Below are 18,046 nucleotides of genomic sequence, written 5' to 3'. Positions count from 1 at the left end.
AATTCTGTGCGCGAAGGCTGAATGTGGGCTGAGCTTCACAGCAGTTAAGTTTCGAAATTTCCGGAGCCCTCCACTACCAACGTTACTAGTTTGTTCTAGTAACTACGGCGTCCCTCATAGCCCGAGTCGCTTTGGGACGTTAAGCCCCCATAAACCAACCATTATGGAAATTATGCCAAATGAAAAAAAAAATAATAATGACATCGCGCTCTTGCTCTTGACACAACAAAAAACATCATATGGGCAATAGCAATTTAAGCGCGCTTTTTTGTATTTGGAAACATTTAGCTTGACGATCATGTGTAAAAAATATATATATTATTGTTCAGTGGTGTTGCTACTAGTTATCCTACTTCAAAGCAAACTGGGCAGTAAGCTCGAGCATCAAGGTAATCAAGGCTCTTGCTATGGTAGCCCTTTATAATCATATGTCCATCACTCATGCACATCACCTCTTCTACCTGTACCCTGTAACTGTACCCTCTCTCTCTATTGTGTTTCAAGCATCTCAAGGTGCCCTTACTTGCAACGTGAGATCCGAAGAGCGCTTACTGTACTTTGTGTTGGCTTTGTACAGTTTGCGCTGAAAAAAATGACCCGTTTTTCGTGTGTTGAGGCTGCTCCGCCTGTTGAAATATTCGCTCTCATGCGAGCGTACCGCGCTGATACGTTTGCTCAAAAAGTTGATCTTGGTGTAGGAGGTAAGTTTCTGTGCACAGTCTTGTTTTTCCCGCGTGTCCTCTGCTTCCGGCGGCTTTTCAGATTTTGATGTAATGCCAGAATCATTGACTGTAGAAAGGTTTATCCAACTAACTATTATCAGCGCCTTAATGTTCTTCGAATAACACTCCGGAACTTTTTGTTCGCTTGTTGTAGTGCATGTTACTCCGGCGCTGGTGTTTCGCTTTCATTTATAACGGAAGGATCACCTGTCTAATCTTGCCTAAGGTCTTGATGGCACATGAAAATGATGAATGCTTGTCATAGCACTCAGCTACAAGTGTAAACAGACGGAGGTTTATGGATCTCGTGGTCTTAAACCGAAGCTTACGTCCAGCTAAAGAAGCGCGCGGCGGACCAGTGTGTGCTCAATGCTGCACTAGATTTTTCCGATTTAACTAGCCGTCTTGTCATAGCTGAGTCAGATTCCTCTACCATGCCTTTTGTTTTTTACCTTGTGCACACGCTGTGGCCGGTGATCATTGCGTTACTACTGTCGACTCGACACATGCAATGCGCAGTGACCTGAAGTTGGTGGTGCGGAACATTTTGGTTAAATAGTTTTTTTTTTTTTCGTGATGTTTTCTCTAAGGGGCGTACATTGGTTTTTGTTTACCACGCCCACTCAACTGCAGAAGATCGGCAGCCGTAGCGATCATCTGGCTGAGAGTAGCAGGCGGGAGAACTTCCGCTACTTCCGCGGTGAACTCCCGGTACTTTCCTCTGATTGGCTACTTAGGGCGACGCGGCAAAATTTTTCTGCGCCTTTCACGGCCCCGAGTTCATTTTTGCCGCTGTCGGGCGAAGCACCAGGCTAGTCCGGCTCATGCCAGTGATCAGCTCCGATTTGAGAATGCTCCTTGTTATTTTTTGTGGCCATTCTCGGCCACTGAGAACTTCGGAGTGCAAAGACTAAAAGATCCATGTGGCTTGACGCAACCAAAAGTGGACGCAATCAACAGTGAAGACTACCTTGAAAAGATAGACTACTTTCATTTCTGAAAGACGGCTCTGAGATGATCAAAAATCATTTTCATGGCAAAGTGTTACGTTTTCTGTCGCCAAGAATAGACACTGCTGTTCTTTTCTGTTTTTTTTTGCACTGCTACGGCTGCTAATAATCTAACTGAAACCGTGCAGTGCGGTGCAGTTGAATAACATGTTTTGATAGTTCAAAGATCTGGGTTTGGGATTTCATGGCTTAAAACAAGTTTCTGTGATCAGTTTTCAGCTGGGGGTGGAATGCTCAGACGTTTATATACAGACATGAGCAGGGTTCTGTAGAACACAGGGAGTGGTGTGCTGCTAGCCAAATATAATAAAACCTTAGAGCATCCACTTTATTAGGGGCCCAACACTTGTGCCTGTGCACTTCACATAGAAATGATGCGATGCTTGAGTTTAAGCTTTTATCAGTGAAAACAGTTATCTTTAAGGTTTGGCATCTTTTGTTACACAAGGCACAGCTCAGGCTACAGTGCATATAAAATGATCCCGAGCGGTTGAAATCAGTGTGAGGCCTTCCGCTACAGCATGCCTTGTGTAAACTCCATCTCCTTGCAGCACTATGGAATGACTGCGACTAGACCCCCTCAACCAATGAGTGGAATGCACACTTCTTATTGGTGTTCCTACATGCCTCATCATCTGCTTATAATCTGCTCGCAGTGTTTGATGAATCACCTCAAGTAGAAAGAGGGACAAAAGAATACTGTATACAAACTGCAAAGGAACACCTAAGTAACATATTAGCACTACAGTGGTTGTTTCATAACAGGACGGCGGACCAGTGCTGAGGAACTCTGCAGGCATGATCAGAGTGATAGCAGGGGCAGTAGACCATTGTTGTAAGAAAGAAGCGAAATGGTGTGGAAGCCGGAACAGTACATGGCCACATTTGATGCTGGTGCACATTGCTATTTTGTGTATAGCTACAGAAGAAAGGAGTGAAGTGTCACTCGTGTATTAAAGCTAACCTAAGAGATGAGCTGTGTGAACTTCTACTTGACAGCAGAGAGCATTTTTGCTAAAGCCAGAGCACAACCCCCCCCCCCCCTGCAATCTTCCATTTTGCTCCAGGTGTTTATGGGTAGTTTTAATTAAAATGCAGGAAATATTGTTCTAATGATGCCTGTACACTGAGGTGAATATATTTTAAAGAACATATTTTTTTATGATGTTGTTTACTGGGATGTACAAAAGAAAGTTAATGTTACTGCTCTTCAGTGAAAAAATATTATAAAAAATTAATGTCACATCGCATAAAACGTCCTTCTTTAAAAATGAAGGCTACCAACACCACTATTGATTCTACTTATCCATATTGTGATTTTGCAATCAAGGAAGAGGTTTTTATACTGGCACTACATTCCACAGCTAGGAACGTCGCCTCTGCACCCTTCAGAGCTTTGGCAGTGCTGCAAGAAACTACCAAGCTGGAGTATAGCTAGTGGTTGAACTTTTCGGTTATTATCTTTGGAAAGTTGGCTGTTTTTTTTTTTTTTAGAATGCATTTTTTTTTTTTGCAAATATTATTTTCAATGAACAGTTGCTGGTTTTTCTGGCGATATAATGTAGTGCTCCTGTGGAGTCAAAAGTCTAGAATTCCTCGTGACTTTTTCATCAGCCCAATCATTTGATTCACCAGTAATTAGTGCAAAAATTGATCCCACTTATTGCTTATAGGAAGAAATGCCATCGCCGTTAGAAAAGGCACAGAAGGAACCACGAGACAAAAACACAAGTGGAAGTTGACCTCTAAAAGCTAGGTTGTCGTGCTGATGTTGGGTTTTAGCACTGGATGGAGTGAGAGATTGGGCCTCATGTGGTCTGCATGTTGACAACAGCAATGCAATTGCCACTTAACCATCGAGGTAGCCAGGGTATGACATCTCTTGGTGGCTTTTGGGCATGTCTTTGTGTCAGTGCCCTTACGTGCAGTGGAGGAGCCTACTTAAGTAAGCAACTGCGCTGAGTGGGTGATGGCAGTAAATGCAGAGAACTCGCAGCACAGTTTATTTACAAATCAACCAAGGCAGTCGCTATCATGCGAATTAAGCGATCAGGAACATTGGACCAGAGCTCACTCCTCATGATACCTTGTCAGCCTGATCGACCTAACTAGTGTAAAGCGTAGCGGTTCCTTGTTCATCAGAGCGGTGCTAGAACCAAGCTTGGCTCTGTCCTCTCTCTCCGTCACTCTGCCAATAGCAGAGCTGTCTCCGCTTTTGGCACTAAAAGGCCACCTTACCAGTAGCACACCAGTGTCCACGAGGTTGTTTACTCGCGAGCTCAGCGTGCATTCCACGAAGCCATTTATGCACAGTTGCAGCACAAGCCACACATTCAAAAGGACAGCAGCAACTGTATGGGGAGCCAACATGCAGCCAGGACTGCACAGGCCACTCTGTCCCCGCTCACCTCTTTTTTTGTCTATTTCTGGACATCTGGTCCTTGTCATGTGGTGTGCTGCTGAATTGCCCCATTTCATGGATCTCTGCAAACCTGACGAGCCCGTGTGTCGGTGTGCCTTGTGGGAAAGAAGTGACCTTCCAAGGCCTTGACTTTTCGCAGTTGGCGAACTGCCTTTCCTGTTTTCAAGCAAACTCATTCGAACGGCACTGGGTGGGAAGGAGTGGGGGTCTGCATGGCCAACCCTATCAAGATAGCTAAAGAAAGCATTGAGCTAGCAGTGTCCAGGTGTTGGCTGCAATGACCCTCTGCACAGTAGCTGGCCAAGTTGACTGCTGGAGCCTCTCGGTTTGCAGAGGTTGTGGGGTTTTAAATCGGGGGAGATAAATCCGTTCTCCCCGCTTAAGCGCGGCTGACATAGTTAAAAACCGCGCGGACCCCACCCCGTAGTCGCGAGCGCTACCGAGCGCACGCCGACCACGGCGGGCCTTGGTCTGAGGGAACAAAGGAACGACACACTGGCTGACACAAACAAGGCATTTATTGCTATAACAACAATAACGCCAGCTAGCAACAAAATACACTGAGGAATCGAGGATGTCCGACTCACCAGCACGGTTACGAGCAAATGTTCGCCCACGGTAGGGCAGAGGGAATAACTCCGAGGCCGGACGGGACGAGCTGAGGGGAACACGTTTCCACACGAGGACGCCCGCGGCGAAGAGCGGAGCTTTGCGCGTGAACGTCCAACACGCTTCCCTGTCCCAGGGAGAAGAAAGCCAGCTATCCCCCACGCGCGCGCAGCAAAACGCCATCCGTGGCGCTGGTGTCGCTGCGACGCGAGCGCCCTCCCGTTAGTTGAAAGTAACCGAACCGAGAGGAGTGCGCTCGTGGAGGAGCTAACTACAGTAGGGGGTGCAATGCGGGAAAGTGGACGCAGGGGACGAAGGCGTCCCCACAAGGTGTATAAAGTAGTGGAGTAATAACTCAAAATGCACAACTGCGTTACTTAATCTTTTAATTTTATCCTTTGTTCGAGTGTACCTCCCACCTATAGCCAGGTGTTGTAGCTTGTATATTAAAGAATACTGACCTTTTTCGGTTACAACCGAATTGCGAAAACTGGGTTCAGCACTTTTTACCGAAAAGTCCAACCTCTAAGTATAGCTAACATCATCATTGAATACTTGCCATTTTCCTGGTCATTTGACGTGTACTATCGCGATCAAAAGTTTGCTGGATGCGAGTGTGCAGAAAAAAGCATAATTTTGGTGCAGTCGCCTAATCCAGTCACCTGAAATGTGTCAAGGTTCGAGGAGAAGTGCATGTTCTATCTGCTGGTAACAATACCGTGCGACTAGCTACCGACGTAGAGCTGCAGTAAACTTTTTTCCGAGAACATGTGTTTCGTAATATTTTGATTGCGGCAGTGCTTCACATGCTGCCTATACCGGTAATTGCTCCAAGTAGCTCTTTTTACCCAGGGGCTTGTCTGTCGGGCATTTAGGCACTTTTCTGTGAACCAGGGGGCTTTATGCTTAATTCCTGCTGAGTGTTGCAGATTTTTACTGTGTTAGCTGTATTATTCGGGTTCTGTCACTTTCGCATTGTCGTCATTTTGTCCACGTGCCCCTCAGTGTAGGCAGTAGGAAGACTCAGGAGTAAAAATAAGAAGCAAAGATTGCTCTCTGGTTTCCACCCTCTAGTGAAGGCCAACTTGGGTCACTGAATTTGAACTGGTGGCCTTAACTTGGACAGTGATGCCGATTAATTATACTTCTCCTCAACCACCAATCTGTCTGAACATTCATGGCCTATTGCGGCTATGTGTGTTTATATGGTCAAGTTTAGTGGCACTCATTTTATCTTTGAAGTAACACGAACACTGTTGTCCTAGCGTCGTCATGTGAGGTGTCATAATTTTGTCATAATTTAAACATTGTGGATGGAAATGAGAATTAAATACATAGATGTGCAGGTGGAGGTTGCACAATGTTTTGTAATATACACAGTGCACTCTTTTTACTTAAGTGTGCGTTGGTACAGAAACTTGATCTTTCCTAGTCTTAGCTTCAAGTATAAACACGAGAATCATTTTGTGCTGAACTAATGTCACTGCTAGTCACTCTAACCACTCTTTAATTGGCTTTATGCACTGGTTCAGTTGTTTCTCTTTAACAATGACCATGTAAGCTTGTATTTGTTTTTAAATTGTGTCAGCTCCAGTTCATTGCACTTTTCATCATCAGTGTTAAACCTCTAGCATTAGGCTTAGCTATCTTTACAACAGCTACCCTTGTGCCATTAAAACTTAACATCATTTTTATTTTTATTTTTCAAGCTTATAGAACTGAGGAGGCTAAGCCATGGGTTCTACCAGTGGTGCGCAAAGTTGAGAAAGAAATGGCCGAGGACACCTCACTTAATCATGAGTATCTCGGTCAGCTTGGTTTGGATGACTTCAGCAAGGCGGCCATTCGCATGCTGCTTGGTGATGAAAATCACGCCATCAAGGAAGGACGGGTATTTGCCATTATTGCATGTCATGTTCTGCCTTCCTAATGGCATTGAACCTTATTGATTGTGCATCTCTTCCATCAGGCAGTCGGCGTCCAGTGCCTGAGTGGAACTGGATCATTGCGAGTTGGTGCAGATCTGCTCTGCAAGCATGCCAAGTTTACAACTGTCTACATGTCTACACCTACCTGGCGTAAGTGCAAATTGAGCTCGTTTTTTTCACTGTTAATCAAACCATTTCGGCACGTCTTCTGTTCAATGTCCAGTCAGTAGTCTTTTTGCCGTTTATTTTTATTGTGTCAAATGAAATGTCGCAAAAGCTGGAAGCAGGAGCATTTCTTTGTTCTGACCTTCCATTGTTTGTGCCTTGTGAATACGAGCATAGTTGTGCCTCGTTAATATGGACATTTTGGTTCCCAAGTGAAACTATCCACAAACCAAGTAGTCCATAATAGCAAATCGCAGAGTAAAAAAAATATTACAAAAAAAAAAAACACGCTATGGTTAGTGTTTGCTTCTGTGCGTAGTGGTCGCCAGTGAATTTGAAATTGAACATAATTTTTGGAGCTGCAAGCCCATTATCCTGATCGCCATTATGCTTGAAGTAATGTGGTGCAACCTGACATGCCTATACTCCATTTCAAATATCAGGTGCAACACCGTGAAAGGTACAGAAGTAGTCCGCATACAAAAAATAAAGGGAGGCGTGTTACTCCGTGCGTGCATTGTGGCCGAGTGGTCTAAGGCACGAGAAAGCGACTGCTTTTCCTCAGCAATGAGAGCGCATTTAATCAAGCTCGTGACAAATATATCACATAATAAGCCTGCAGGCAAAGCATCTATTCTTTTGCTCAGCACAAAGAACGCACTACTTTTTGGCCGTGAATGTAGGCAGCACAATCAAAAGTGCTAGCTTTGAGAGCATTGCACCTCATGTATGAAACGGAGTATAGTGGTCTATGATATGGTTGGTGGAGTCTTAATGGCTAAGTTACTAAACTCTGACTGTGACTGTTCACATCGCACAAACTGCTGCTACTACATATCTGCACTCAGTCGGCTGACAGCTTGCAATGTGGCATAAGCTGCAGAGGGATTTTTCATTGCAACCATTCATGCAGTATGGAAAATGGTAAGGCGCATCATCTGGGCAACTTTGCACTGTACAGCGTGAAACCACAAAAGAAAATGGCCATCACTCAGTCATTTGAAATGCATTCTTTTAGTGTCCTGAACTGAAAATGTGAAAAATGAAACATCTGGCTGGGGCAGTAGAGGTATTGTTCTCATCGCCGACCATATTAATGCGACAAAAATACATGGGCCTCTATAATAGGCTTTGTGCATTTTCTCTATGTCCATTGTCCGAACAGCGAGTTTACATATTAACAAGGTGTAAATACACTTAAAAAGTTTGGTCCCCAGAAAAATAGTCCATAATTCGAGTCATTCATATGAACGGGGGTCGTATTAACGAGACACGACTGTACTTTCAGAGATATTGCCTTTCATTCCTATTCAGGGGCTCTTGTGAGCCTCTTTTGTCCATGGCACGGACAAAAATAAAGGTGTTTGTGTGCATGTCATAAGGGTACTCAAATTAATGTGCTCAATCTCTATGATATGTTCCTTCTCCTTGAGATGGGCTTTTGTATTAAAAACCTCCTGGACTCTTGCCTGGGATTGGAGTTTATGGTCATCATGTGCATATTGCTCATTTTGCTCAATATCATGCAAGTGTCAAAGCAGCATATGTTGAGCTTGTTTTACCGAGCAGTTGTTGGTGTGACTGAATGGAAATTAGCTGCATTCTTCTAATTGCCTTATGGTATTGTTGTGCAGTAATGGTCATTCTTTCTTTTTATTTCAGCTAACCATGCATTAGTTTTCAAGAATTCTGGCTTTCAAAATCTGAAGTATTACCGTTATTGGGATGCCAAGAATCGCCGCCTTGACTTCGATGGCATGATTGAAGATCTTCAGGTACAGCTAGCACGTTATTTTCTTTACTCCTTTGTGCTTGTCCTGTGTACAAGCCAGTCACATTGCTTGCAGGTAAAGGTTTTGATGTGATAAACAGCGCTCAGCATAACTGAAGTGATCTCTTCAGCTTTCTTCATACACCTGCCACTTAATATTCAGTGGGCCACTGCTTTTGTGCGAGCTTCAAAGAAGCACTGAGGTGAAACTTTAGGATATAATAAGTTTCACTTACTTGCATTACCACAAAATGATCTTTTGAAACATAGGGGCTCTTGACAAAGCTTACTTTGTTTGTGTTTATTGAGGCAGCAGCAACAGATATACCCAAGGTATATGAGATAATTGCAGTTTTCATTGCATTCCATCTCAAGTTTGTTGTAGGCAAGTAAAAAAAATCCTGTTCAGTTTTGTTCACTTTGAATGCTTGACATTTGTTTATTTCACAGGCTTTTAAAGTTGATGCAGTGAACATTTTAAGTGAATCTGGCTAATGTCACAACAGGAGACTTGATGTTGCTGCATGAACTATATTTCATGGGCCATTTGCTTTCAAGCTTGTTTCAGGTGTGAGATGTACAAAGAAAATTGCCAACTAATCTTTTTCTATATTAGTAATTTAGTTTATACCAAACACGTTTCACATATTAATGTCAGCAATGTTCGCTGTTTCTCCTCCTTTCTTGCAGGCTGTCTTATTTGCAAAGATGCTGTGATGTTACCCAGTGAAATCTGCTGTAGCAAATTTGGCATAAATAATTATTCTTTTGCAGTGCTGTTAGCATTATTGTTAAATACTAATACCTAGAAATCTAGGCACTGTAAATACCCAAAATAGGCAGGCATTTTGGCTCACAAAAAGTCAAACACAAGCACCTAACAATCAGAGGTAGTCATCTTGAGTAGTAGTCTTATCGCTTAGCAACAAACTGATATGATTGAATAGTCTTAAATTTAGTAAAGCTACCTCTTCACACTACTATACTTTAAAAGTGGAATGCACAACATATCAAACTCATATTCCTGTAAGCATGCTGCTATGCATGATAGCCCTAGGTTTGCAAACATGAAGCTTTTTTCCATTCTCTGCAAGCAAAGCTTTATAGTATGAAAACTTTTTTTCAGTGTCACATGAGGTTGGTTGTGCAAACTTGAACCTATGAGAGTTCATAGAGGCCTGGGCCTTCAGTTGATGTAGCTACGTCCTCTCTGTGTAGAACATTTTTCTTGCACTTTATTCCTGGTTTTATGATAACTGCACCTTTGCAGTTGCTGTGTGAATGAAATTTTTCATGAAAACTTCTTTCTTTGATGAGTTGGTGCATATCGATCTTGTAAAAAGTTATTGTTTTTCACCCGTGGTGACTTTGCTTACACTTGTAGTCATGGAGGAAGAAAAATTCAAGAGAGGCCCTTCCCATTCAGCACCCTGGGAGAAAAATGTGAAGGAAACCACGTGGTTTTTCTCGATCGGGAGGCCATCTTGTCTGGGCGCAGCTTAGCAATGGCATCATACTTGCTATTTACAAACCAGGCGGTAGCAGCAGGCCACGGCGTCCCATTTGCGGTGCGGCGTAGGCGTACTTTTGTTAAGTGCTTGAGTTTCTGTTTTTGGTCATGCTCACAGGCTGACGTTGGCGCTGTTCACTCATATCTCAAGATGAAATTCAGTGCAAAACTCTCGTTGTTGCGTGCACGGATTTGAATGCGCTCGGCGACAACAATCGCACGGGCATTTTTCTACTGCGACACTGCTCGGAGCCGTTGGGAGACCGCCGCTGCTCAGTGAGGGGCATTTGCACTGTTTGTTCACCAGTGGTTCAGTGCAGTGTGCGCTACAGAGCAGTCGTCGGCATATTGTGCAAATGTTTCTTGTCTTCTGCGTGCAGTGTGCATGCATTCACGCTCTTGTTTCCATTGGCAGTGAAACCTCGTTGCTACTTATACGTGTTCTTGTAGTACTCCAGTGATTGTAACTGGTATTGATTATAATATAACTGCCATTTTTGTTTTTCGTTGATAGCGCTTGTGGAAGCGGCGGGGGCCATGACATGGGTGGAGAGCGATATTGTAAAGGAAGCAGCTGCGCTCGCTTAGTATACAGAAACTTTGTTGCATGCCGGTTTGAAGCATCTAGCGAGCTATTGTCCTCTGGGACATGCCGGGGTCTAGTGTATTCGTTCATATCATGGTCAAGTCTGTACTTTTGGTCGCGCACTATTTTCAGACCCGTTTCCTGTAGCAGCTTTTGCAGTTGGTTTTCTGGCCGAGGTCATAGTCAAGATGTTCAAAAAAAGCTAAGCTCAAAAAAAGCTAAGCTCTAACTGAATTTGGAGGCCTTTTCTCACATGTGTTTATTGTGCCCATGTCCTGTGATAGTGTTATTTGTGGTAAAAAGTACTTAGTGAAATGAGGATTCACATGTGCATTGAATTTCAAAGATGCCTGTGGTTATGTTGAAGAAAAATAATTTGATGCATTCATTGCATACATTTAATTGACCTTCATTGTCTGTATTGTCGATCACAAGTAAAATGTGCTACTAAGCAGTGACATTACAAGCTAGTATTTCACCAAGTAGAGAAAATTGGTGCGTTCAGCTGCAGGTCTGCACGTTAAACATGAAAGACAGCATTGAAATGATGCACAACACCGTGAAACTTATACTGCAGCCACTGGGTGCTCCTAAACTTCTAGAAGTCTGGAAAGCTACAGTCATATATATTATGCACAATACTAGATCTGTGGATGTGAAACATGCTATGTTGCCATGCTACAAAGGGTGGATTTATGGAGGGGGGCAGTCACATTTTAAAAATGTATTTCTTGGACTTTTTCATTGAGAAAAAAGTGTTATCCTATGTAAAATTTCAGTCTTTTGGAAGGGGGCGACATCCCCACCCCCATAAATCCTGCTCTGCCATGATACTATAGGCACTTCGGCCCTCTCCATTTCTGTCACCTCTATGAGTGGCTCTTGGAGTTGTGAATCAAAAGTCATCGTTCTTTATGGTACTACATTTTGCATTCAGGGTCAAACTTTTTAGTACATTTGCCTATCTTCGCTGCTGTATGAGAAAGCATTCCTGGCATGGCCAGTAAGTGAAAGCAAAAGTTCCTTCCCGCGCTTACCACAGTTGCGATAAGCACCTTCGCTGAATGCTACTTGATTATGACTATACAAGGCCGGTCTGTTTTGTTCGAACAAGAAAGCGGGGATGGCGCGAAGACGAAGTGGCCCAGAGCAGTAACTGGAAGCAGCTGAATGTCTTGCGCAAATATTTCCGAGGTCTCCCGTACATGAACAACGGCCGGAAATCAAGCGCCACTTGCACTGAAGTCTCTTTATGCCAGCCCCTTCGCTGGGTTTGAAATGCACACATGGAAAAATGTAAACAATAGCGCACCTGGACAACATGGCACCGAGCTTGTGTCTGGCTTCAAAAAATGTCACGTGGCGGCCTCTGCTCTAAATTTTCCTTCCTCCATGCTTGTAAATGAAACAGAAATTTTTGTGGTAGGAGGTGCCACAAATGATGCCGCTTCATACTCAATATATTTTGCAACTTGGATAAGTAGTGTTTCGGGGTGCCTTTGCAGGCATGCCTGACTACATTTGCCTTTTTGTTCTTTGTAGAATGCACCGGAAGACTCTGTCATTGTGTTGCATGCCTGTGCTCACAACCCTACAGGAATTGATCCAACCGAGGATCAGTGGAAGAAGATAGCCGAAGTCATCAAGGTTTGGCATTTTTTACATACCTAACCGTCATACTTATGACTGTACTAAAGTAGAATTAATACCTTAAATTGAATAATTTATATGGGCCAAAGGTGTAACTGCTAACAGAGGAGGCAAGTTCTTGGGTTGTTTTGATATTTGCACTACATACACAACTCATGAATGGAGACAGCCATTTTTTACAGCTGTTCTCAGTCAAGGACATATGCTTTTATTATTCCACTTCCAGCACACTTTGCTCTTAGGACACGTACTACCAGGCTAGCAGGGACTTATGCAAAAGATGGTGAGCACATAGCTAGACATGCCACCTATACAAAACCCAAATCCGAAATGCAGCTGCTGATTTGTGAAAAATTAGTCGTCGGAAGGGTTGTGTACAAAGAGCTCATCTCTCAAAGCCATACTATATCAGTTGCACCTGCTAGTGTGACATTTTCTAGCATTTGCACTCTGAACTTTGGTGGCAGCAGAAATGGCTGGTGCATCATATTAACTCTCTCACACATCCTTGGCCACCAGTGTTTTGTAACCAAAAAGCAGTAGCATCACTTCACACCCACTTTAATAGGCCCAAAATGAGTGTCCGAATGCAAGTATCAGACCCAGAAATTTTTTGTCGCCTCATATGCAGACCTCATATGCTTGCAAACAGCTGCCACATTTAAGATAAGATTTTATGATACATGAAATGGTGCTGATTCTGTATTGAGCACATGTAATAGGCAACTCCTGGATTTGATGGAAGGGAAACTTTTTTATGCTCACATTTGGGAATGTATGTTTTTCAGGCCAAGAAGCTGTTTCCCTTTTTTGATTGTGCCTACCAAGGATTTGCTTCTGGGGACTTGGAAAAAGATAGCTGGGCTATACGCTACTTTGTCTCTCTGGGCTTCGAATTGGTGTGTGCACAGTCGTTCGCCAAAAACTTCGGTCTCTACAGTGAGTATTCCACCTTATCGCCAATCCATAGCATCAGTGCTTGTTGGAGTTTCATTGTCCACTGCTGTTTTAGAGAGCAGTGCTGTCTTGCGCACGTTTCTATAACACTGTGCTATCTTTTTGCTTTGTTTTCGTAATTGTTATGCTTCATGAAGGTTTGTATTTGGCGTTCTAGTCTTGTGCATGCTTAAGGTTTGTAGCAGTTCTGATTTTTAGTCAGCAAATAAACAGCAGTCATAAACTGCTGGAGTCAGAAATCACGAATTCACAACTGAAACTGCAGAAGTAGGACAGTTTTTGTAAAAGTTTCTGAGTAAATGTGCCAGAAGGGCCGCCTAAGCTTTGTTATCTGAGGGTGTGTTTCTATTGCTGTCTAGATTTTTTTTTGTTATTAATTTTCAGATGAACGAATTGGCAACCTTTTGCTCGTTATTAATGACAAAGCAGCCCTCACAAATGTCTTGGCCCAGATCACACTGCTTGTCCGAGGGAACTACTCGAACCCTCCCAATCATGGTGCCCGTATTGTCTCCAAAGTGCTCAACACTCCAGAGTATTTTAAGGAATGGTAAGCGCAGAAATGTGTTGTTAACCTCATAGCGGACTTGGACAAGCTAGGCTTGTCATAAGCCGACTGTCATTTCTGGCTCCTGAGGAGTCCAGCTTGTCATGTGTTTTCTGGCATTCTTTGACCGGCTTAAGGCGAGTAGAACTCATTCAAAGCCTTTTTCTGGTTTGCCGACAGATCGCAGCACGAGTACTAAATGACCATTTTGGTACTTTTTTTTTTTTTAAATGTGTCCATTAAGGGGTTAATTTGCATAAGGAACAACTGGAGCAAAATAGGTCGTCAAAAGACATGAACTGACAATAATATTGTGCTTTAGGTGACAAGGATTTGTTCCAAGCATTGCTTAAGGTTTTACTAGTGAGGTAAAGCATCACACAAGACAGATGAGCTCAGCCCACCCATGCCTAGCCCTGCATGGTGTTGTCAAGCCCAGGGAAAAGAGTATCCTGGTGGTTGAACCTACACAGAGTGTTTGGACTCCTTAGTGGAAGCAACACACGACTCTGGCTCTAGCTTCTTATACATAGCATCCCCATGCTGACCCAACTGAGAAAAAGGACACTAGCTCTTTCCTATCCCCTGTTTGATCTTCACTTTTCAGCATGGGTGCAGGTTATACAATACAACAATACAGTACAAAATGCCTTTATTTCAACATCATGTGATCTTCGGAGGTGCACCCAAAAAGCCTTAGATTGGCTTGACAAAGGAGTGCACCCCCTTCCTACAGAAAACAACGGCAGCAACAGTGTACAGATAACAACAAAAGGTAACCAATATTGCTTAGACACATATTAGAGCAGAATTTTCTTTGAAGAACAAAGTCACAAGCATTGAAATGACACGAATGATACACAAAATAGTACTGCATAAACATACATATGAATGATACACAAAATAGTACTGCATTAACATACATTTTGTTAGCAGGAACATACAATAGATCTAAGGAGGTAATCAACCAGTGAAGTTCGATGCGAGGTTTTAAGACTCTGTATAGGAATTAAGAAGGTCAAGGATTTGAAAGCGAAGCATTTGACGACCATAATGCCTCTCACTTCTTAGGTACATGCCTAGGCTATAACGAAATTGTCTTTTTATGGCTGCAGCAGTCCCGGCAACACTTGTTAAAAATAATGCATGCTGCATTTCTCATTATTTTTTTTTGTTTTTGTTCTTGTGTGGTTTAACTTCCCAATGCGAGTCAACTCATGCTATAAGAGACGCCGTATTGGAAGGCTCTGGATAAATTCGACCACCTGAGGTGAACTGACACCACGCAGTACGCGGCCTCTAGCATCTCGCCTCCATCGAAATGCAACCGCCGTGACCAGGATCTATTCCGCATATTTCGGGTCAGCATCCGAGCATCATAACCACTGAGCCACCGCGGCATCATTCCTCATGTATTCTGGTCTGTATGACGGTTTGCAAGCTTACGAAAAAACGAGAAGCTTAGTAGTCATCACCACATGGTGGGAAAATAATGCTGTGCTGTTGAATGTTTTTACTACAGCTGATTCATTTTTATTGCTTTGCTGAAGGCTGAATTAGTAAGGGCATTGTTTTCTCCAGCCTGCGATAGTGAGAATAAAAGTGATGTGAACAGAGGAAGAGGCCCCATTGTCATGTTTTGCATGTTTACTACATATAATAATGCAGCTGTGTAAGGGATTGTACAGTTCTTTTTTTTTACTCATTCTTCTTCCTTGTTTTGATAGCTGTGTTAATGGTTTGTATTACATGTTTTTCATTTTTTATAATAAGGAAAGGGCACATTCAGACTATGGCCAACCGGATCATTGCAATGAGAAAAGCACTTCAGGATAAGCTGCATGAACTGGGTACACCAGGCAGCTGGGAGCATATCACAAAGCAGATCGGCATGTTCTCCTACACTGGACTAAACCGTAAGTGGCACATCTAGGACCATTTGTAGGTCCACTGTAGTGCTCGCTAGGCATCGTGGTATGTACAGTCAGGCCGGAATGAAACGCGAACACGCATATGTCATACATTTCTACTTTTCAGCGAAATTGAACTGCCACCTCTTTAAAAGCAGTGTTTGTTCATTGCATACATTCACCTGTCATTTTGCCCGCGTGACAGTTTTATATATAATATTCATTTTTAGCAACTGCCCTTATCTAAAGTGTCATCACCGACTTGGAGGGCCTTGTTTTGGAATTTTGTAGGTGTTTGTGGTGCTTTGCTTTTTTTTTTTTGCAAATGTTTAATTGACTGTGGATCTTCCTGTGGCCTTGTTAAATAAATTCTTGCTCTTTTTGTGCCTCAATTTGGACAGCGCAACAAGTGCAACACCTGGTGCAGGAGTACCATGTGTACCTGCCAAAAGATGGCCGCATCAGCATCTGTGGTCTTAACAACGGCAATGTGGAGTATGTTGCCAAAGCCATCCATGATGCTGTCACCAAGTTCCCCCAAAGCTAATCTAATGACTTCTTTTCCCATTAAAAAGAGAGCTAAGGTTGTAGAAGGTTGTAGGAGCACTCAGCCAGTACTCACTGTGAGGAATTTAGCCTTTTAACTCTCCTTTTAGCAATTGTTATGTTTAAACTTTTCCTATTTTGTTAGAGTTTAGCTTTCGTTGACCACTTTTGTTATGGTTCAGTGTGAGACAGATCTGATGTTTAAATTAAAGTGCTTGGTGGTTTTACATTTATAAGAGGTTGTACAAGTAATTGTGTCAAGTTCGTGCGCTGTTAGAAGTGCCGTGCACAGAGAAGTGTTCGTGTTTCTAACATGGTAACTGAGTTTACGGAATGCAATTTTTTTTTATAGCTTAAACGTCATAGGCAATTCATGCACCACCTATGTATGGTACACAGATTTTTACCCTATTCTCCCGCTGCTGTTGCACTGAATTGCCAAAGATGTATCTCACAGTCTTTTTTGTCCAATAAAACTTTTGTTTGGAATCTGAAATTTTTCTCGCTATGTATTGTGTTTCCACATTATGAAAGATTTATTTTGAGAAATAATAATTTATCAGTAGTGTTAGGTTAGAAATGCTAGCTATACTGCGCATCTTGTTCGTTATGCTTGCATATAGACCTTTCCAACCTGTGCGCAGTGCTTCTTGCACCTGGCACTGCCAAGCGCTCTCGGGGCCTCTCTATTTTGCGCTAAGCTGCTGTGCCCACCTGCCACGGGCAAGGTGAAATTGGTAGTGCCATGGATAAAAAGCAGTCCAGCAAACAATTTTGCAAAGCCCAAGTTCGAGAGGTCTATAGCTAGAATACAATTGCATGTAATGACTTGAAAACACTATTCCTGAAAAAGGAACAGCCACACGTGCCACCAACGTGCAGATTACATTTTCTAAACCCTGTCAAAGGCAAAGATTTAAAAAAAATTTAAGTTCAAGTCCTGTTGCATAATGCATTATACTCTACAAGAGCAGAGCAGCATGTGCATCTTTTCCTGACATTTGTGAACTCGATCTATGCGACTTCAGCTTTCATCTTCATGAAGTGGCCACCGCGAAGTGCTTAAATCGTAAGTATTTGCTCTCAGCTCTGGCTGTGAGCATAATATCTGTTTTCATTGCTTATCATTCAGGGTCAAAACGCATTCTTTTGGCTGCTTGAAACAGGTAAACCTGCGGTGGTCGTACATGAGCGCCTAGAAGAAGTTTTATTGCGAATTGCGTATATATATAAGGTGTAGCTGCTGAGATGAACCGCAAAAGAAGTGTACGAAGGAGCTAATCGAGTCCTAACTAGCGCTAATCAGTTTCTCTATGCCGCCTGCGGTAATGCGCGCTCAATGATGCATAGAGCTGCAGTTCGTGTACTGGAACGTGTGCATGAGAGAACTGCCGCAGTAGTGGTTCTAAAGCGTACAGCTGTTTGTGAAATTCTGCACGACTAATATGCTTCTTCGCGGAACTTGTACCGGATTAGCTTTATGTGAATATGTCAAATTCGTCACAAAAGCTCCCATGGTGCAACGAGCCAATGGCAGGAGTATAATGGTGGTCGTACATTGCCGAGATAGCTTCGGTAGTTGACCAAGCAAATGGGCAATAGTAGAATTTCTCCTCAACACATTCCCAAAATCAGCTGGTGCCAGATATTGAATGTCCCGTAGGACCCATTCCCACCATTTACTTCTTCCACGCACACTTTGCAGCCATTCCG

The 18,046-nt window shown here is 43.0% G+C and overlaps 1 protein-coding gene across 1 annotated transcript; it reads left to right on the top strand.

Annotated features, from left to right (window-relative positions):
* The first annotated feature begins 452 nt into the window (after positions 1-452).
* Positions 453-16,829, top strand: Got1 (Glutamate oxaloacetate transaminase 1). Its single transcript, XM_089578692.1, has 9 exons — positions 453-701; positions 6,473-6,654; positions 6,733-6,841; positions 8,519-8,631; positions 12,266-12,370; positions 13,162-13,312; positions 13,715-13,880; positions 15,651-15,793; positions 16,189-16,829. Exons 1-9 carry the CDS (start codon positions 593-595, stop codon positions 16,332-16,334), a joined length of 1,224 nt encoding a protein of 407 aa, XP_089434818.1. The 5' UTR covers positions 453-592; the 3' UTR covers positions 16,335-16,829.
* Positions 16,830-18,046: the final 1,217 nt, after the last annotated feature.

This window comes from Amblyomma mixtum, chromosome 3 (assembly GCF_055824585.1).
Source record: "Amblyomma mixtum isolate Tamu chromosome 3, ASM5582458v1, whole genome shotgun sequence".
Classification (NCBI taxonomy): domain Eukaryota; kingdom Metazoa; phylum Arthropoda; class Arachnida; order Ixodida; family Ixodidae; genus Amblyomma; species Amblyomma mixtum.
The sequence above is the reverse complement of the archived record's forward strand: the minus strand, read 5'-3'. Positions and strand labels throughout refer to the sequence as shown.